The sequence below is a fragment of the Macrobrachium nipponense genome, chromosome 15, assembly GCF_015104395.2.
Source record: "Macrobrachium nipponense isolate FS-2020 chromosome 15, ASM1510439v2, whole genome shotgun sequence".
In the NCBI taxonomy this organism is placed as follows: domain Eukaryota; kingdom Metazoa; phylum Arthropoda; class Malacostraca; order Decapoda; family Palaemonidae; genus Macrobrachium; species Macrobrachium nipponense.
The window spans coordinates 83,934,223-83,936,666 of record NC_087208.1 but is presented as its reverse complement, the minus strand read 5'-3'; the positions used below and the strand labels follow the sequence as shown (position 1 = coordinate 83,936,666).

The following is a 2,444-nucleotide window of genomic DNA, read 5'->3' as shown; positions in this document are numbered from 1 at the left end:
ATTTCATTTATACTTCATTTCTATTATTTTTATTTTTATTTTTTTATTCTAATTTTCTTTAATATTTTATTATTTCTATCTTTTTATGGAAGTAAACCCTCTTTTAAACGTGTTACATTAAAAGTAATTGCTGCCTCAGCTGCAGTAATTCTATGTAGGTCTATTTTCACCATTTTAATTTTCTCACTGTTGCTTAAACTGCTGAAGGTTGGCGTGTCTGAAATAGGTAATTAAGAAAGTCAATTTAAATGTTATTCAAAGATGCCAGAGGCTGTAGTTAAATATTCGTTGTATAACCCTTAGAGTTTTTCAGGGTTACATTTTTATTCGAAGTCTGGATTCTGACTATTCCTTGACGCTACTTCAACAGGCTAGTAGAGCGCCTATGGAGGCCATTTTCACAAGTAGAGTGAAAATTAGTGTATATATTTATATTTCAATTTTTATAGGTATAATATGATATAGTCAAAAAAGTCACTCTCTCTCTCTCTCCCCAGATACTTTTCCATCTTCTCCCTTCTACTCTGGTGTTACATGGTATTGCAACATCAATGAGCGATACTTTCCCCTTAATGTTGTCAATCAACGTCATGTCTGGTCTATTAGCACATATCACGTTTTGTTAATAAATTTGACTTTATTTTAAAACACTTGTTTTTCATTTTCACATTAAAATAAAGTTAGCTACAAATAAAAGTGAAAAAAAAGAAAAAGAAACGAAAAATAAACAAAAACATTTTCATTTCAATAGTGGTACAAGTATGGATGAGGCTCATGGGGCTACCTTTCTTTCTTACCAAGGGACGGGACCAGCAGGGGACATGTAGTAATGTGACAGGTAGTCTTGCTGATCCTTCGCCTCCCTTGCTGATTAGTGGCCGGATAGAGGCATCAGCCCCTGCAGGTGCTGGTCAAGTCTCCATCCACCAGGGATCAGATCACGTGTGTTCGGATCTTTGCGGTCCACTTCTGGAACTGTCTGTGTGTATCTGATAAGGATGAGGTTGTGTAGAACACAGGCGCACATGATAATCAGGTTGATGTTGTCGGGGTGCTACTGCATTGTTGCCAAGAAGCAATGGAACCTGTGAGACAAGACTCCAAAGGCATTCTCCAGAACACGATGGGCACGAGACAACCTGTAGCTGTATATGCGTTCTCGTTGGACCTGTGATCGATGGGAGAATGGTTTCATCATCCAGGTTCGGAGTGCGAAGGCGTCATCTCCTACGAAGTGATAGGGCACTGGCTTATCATCATTAGGGAGCAGTTCTGGTTGAGGCACTCCAGCTGTGTGGTCTTCTACAGCATCATGCAGGGAGCAGTTACTCCATGTTCCTCCAACCGATGCAACACCCTCTGCCCCAACATCCACATACAGGAACTTGTAGCCAGCATCTGCCACTGCTATCAGTATAATGCTGTGGAAGCCCTTGTAGTTATAGTAGTAAGAACAACTATTGGGTGGCTTCTTCATGGCGATGTGCTTGCCGTCTACAGCCTCCAGGCAGTTGTGGTAGTTCCAGCTGGAGCTGAACTTGGCAGCACTTCCTTCCACATCTCTTCAGTTTTGGGGCAGCGGAGCACTTCGCTCTTGTAGACCACGATGATCGCTTGACACACCTTGGGTATAAACTTGCAGATTGTACTTGCTTCAACCCTGAAGCTGAACTGCAGACTTGGATAAGAATTTCCAGTGGCTAGGATGCGGAGGGTGGCAGCCAGCTTGAGTCCAACTTGAAACAGTTCCCTCATGAAGGTGGACTGTTTTTGGAGGCGAGGGGCTACCTTCTCAACTATCTCTTGGAACAGGTCAGGTGTGATTTTGAGGTAATTCTTGTAGCCACTTTGATCTTCCTTGTTGATTTCAGTCAGTAGCCTGTCATACTATCCGAACTCCTGTCTTCTGGCCAACCATACCCTGACCCACACATTCCTTGGTGTCCTTCTTCGAGGTGGGGTAACTGGGGTTGCCTTTTCTTCATCTTCTGCCTCTTGCAGCCTTTTCTGCTGCTCTTCAACAATGGCTAGAGCAGCTGCCTGGTATACGCATCTTCTCTTCTCTGCAACGACGGTGTCTCTGGCATTCAGCATGTTGTCTCTTCCACAGGCAATCCAAAAATTACGCCAGGGGTGGAGAGGCCCCCTTTTTATATGGCGTGCCCGAATTGCCCTGATAGCCTCTGAATTGCGCAAACTCTTCAGGCCAATGCAGGAAATGCGTAAACTTTGCGCGAGCAGTACGTAAACTATGTATAAATACGTTGTGCCAGTTCGTGTCAATGTGGGCACTGTTGGGCACATATTCGTAACCTATGCGTGAACAGTGCTTGAAGTCATTGTGAACAGTACAGGAGCCTCCCTGCGCGTGCCACCAAAATAGCACGCATTGTCACAACACAGTTCATGGCAATGCGTGCCACAAAATCGTGCAAGTGTCAGCC

General features: G+C 43.8%; 1 protein-coding gene across 1 annotated transcript; it reads right to left on the bottom strand.

Annotated features, from left to right (window-relative positions):
• Window positions 1–1,054: 1,054 nt before the first annotated feature.
• Window positions 1,055–1,477, bottom strand: LOC135226735 (uncharacterized). Its single transcript, XM_064266444.1, has one exon. It carries the CDS (start codon window positions 1,475–1,477, stop codon window positions 1,055–1,057), a length of 423 nt encoding a protein of 140 aa, XP_064122514.1.
• Window positions 1,478–2,444: the final 967 nt, after the last annotated feature.

Bases quoted from the DNA above. Each gene is read 5' to 3' on its own strand.
- LOC135226735 (XM_064266444.1), bottom strand. From the start codon at position 1,477: ATGAAGAAGCCACCCAATAGTTGTTCTTACTACTATAACTACAAGGGC.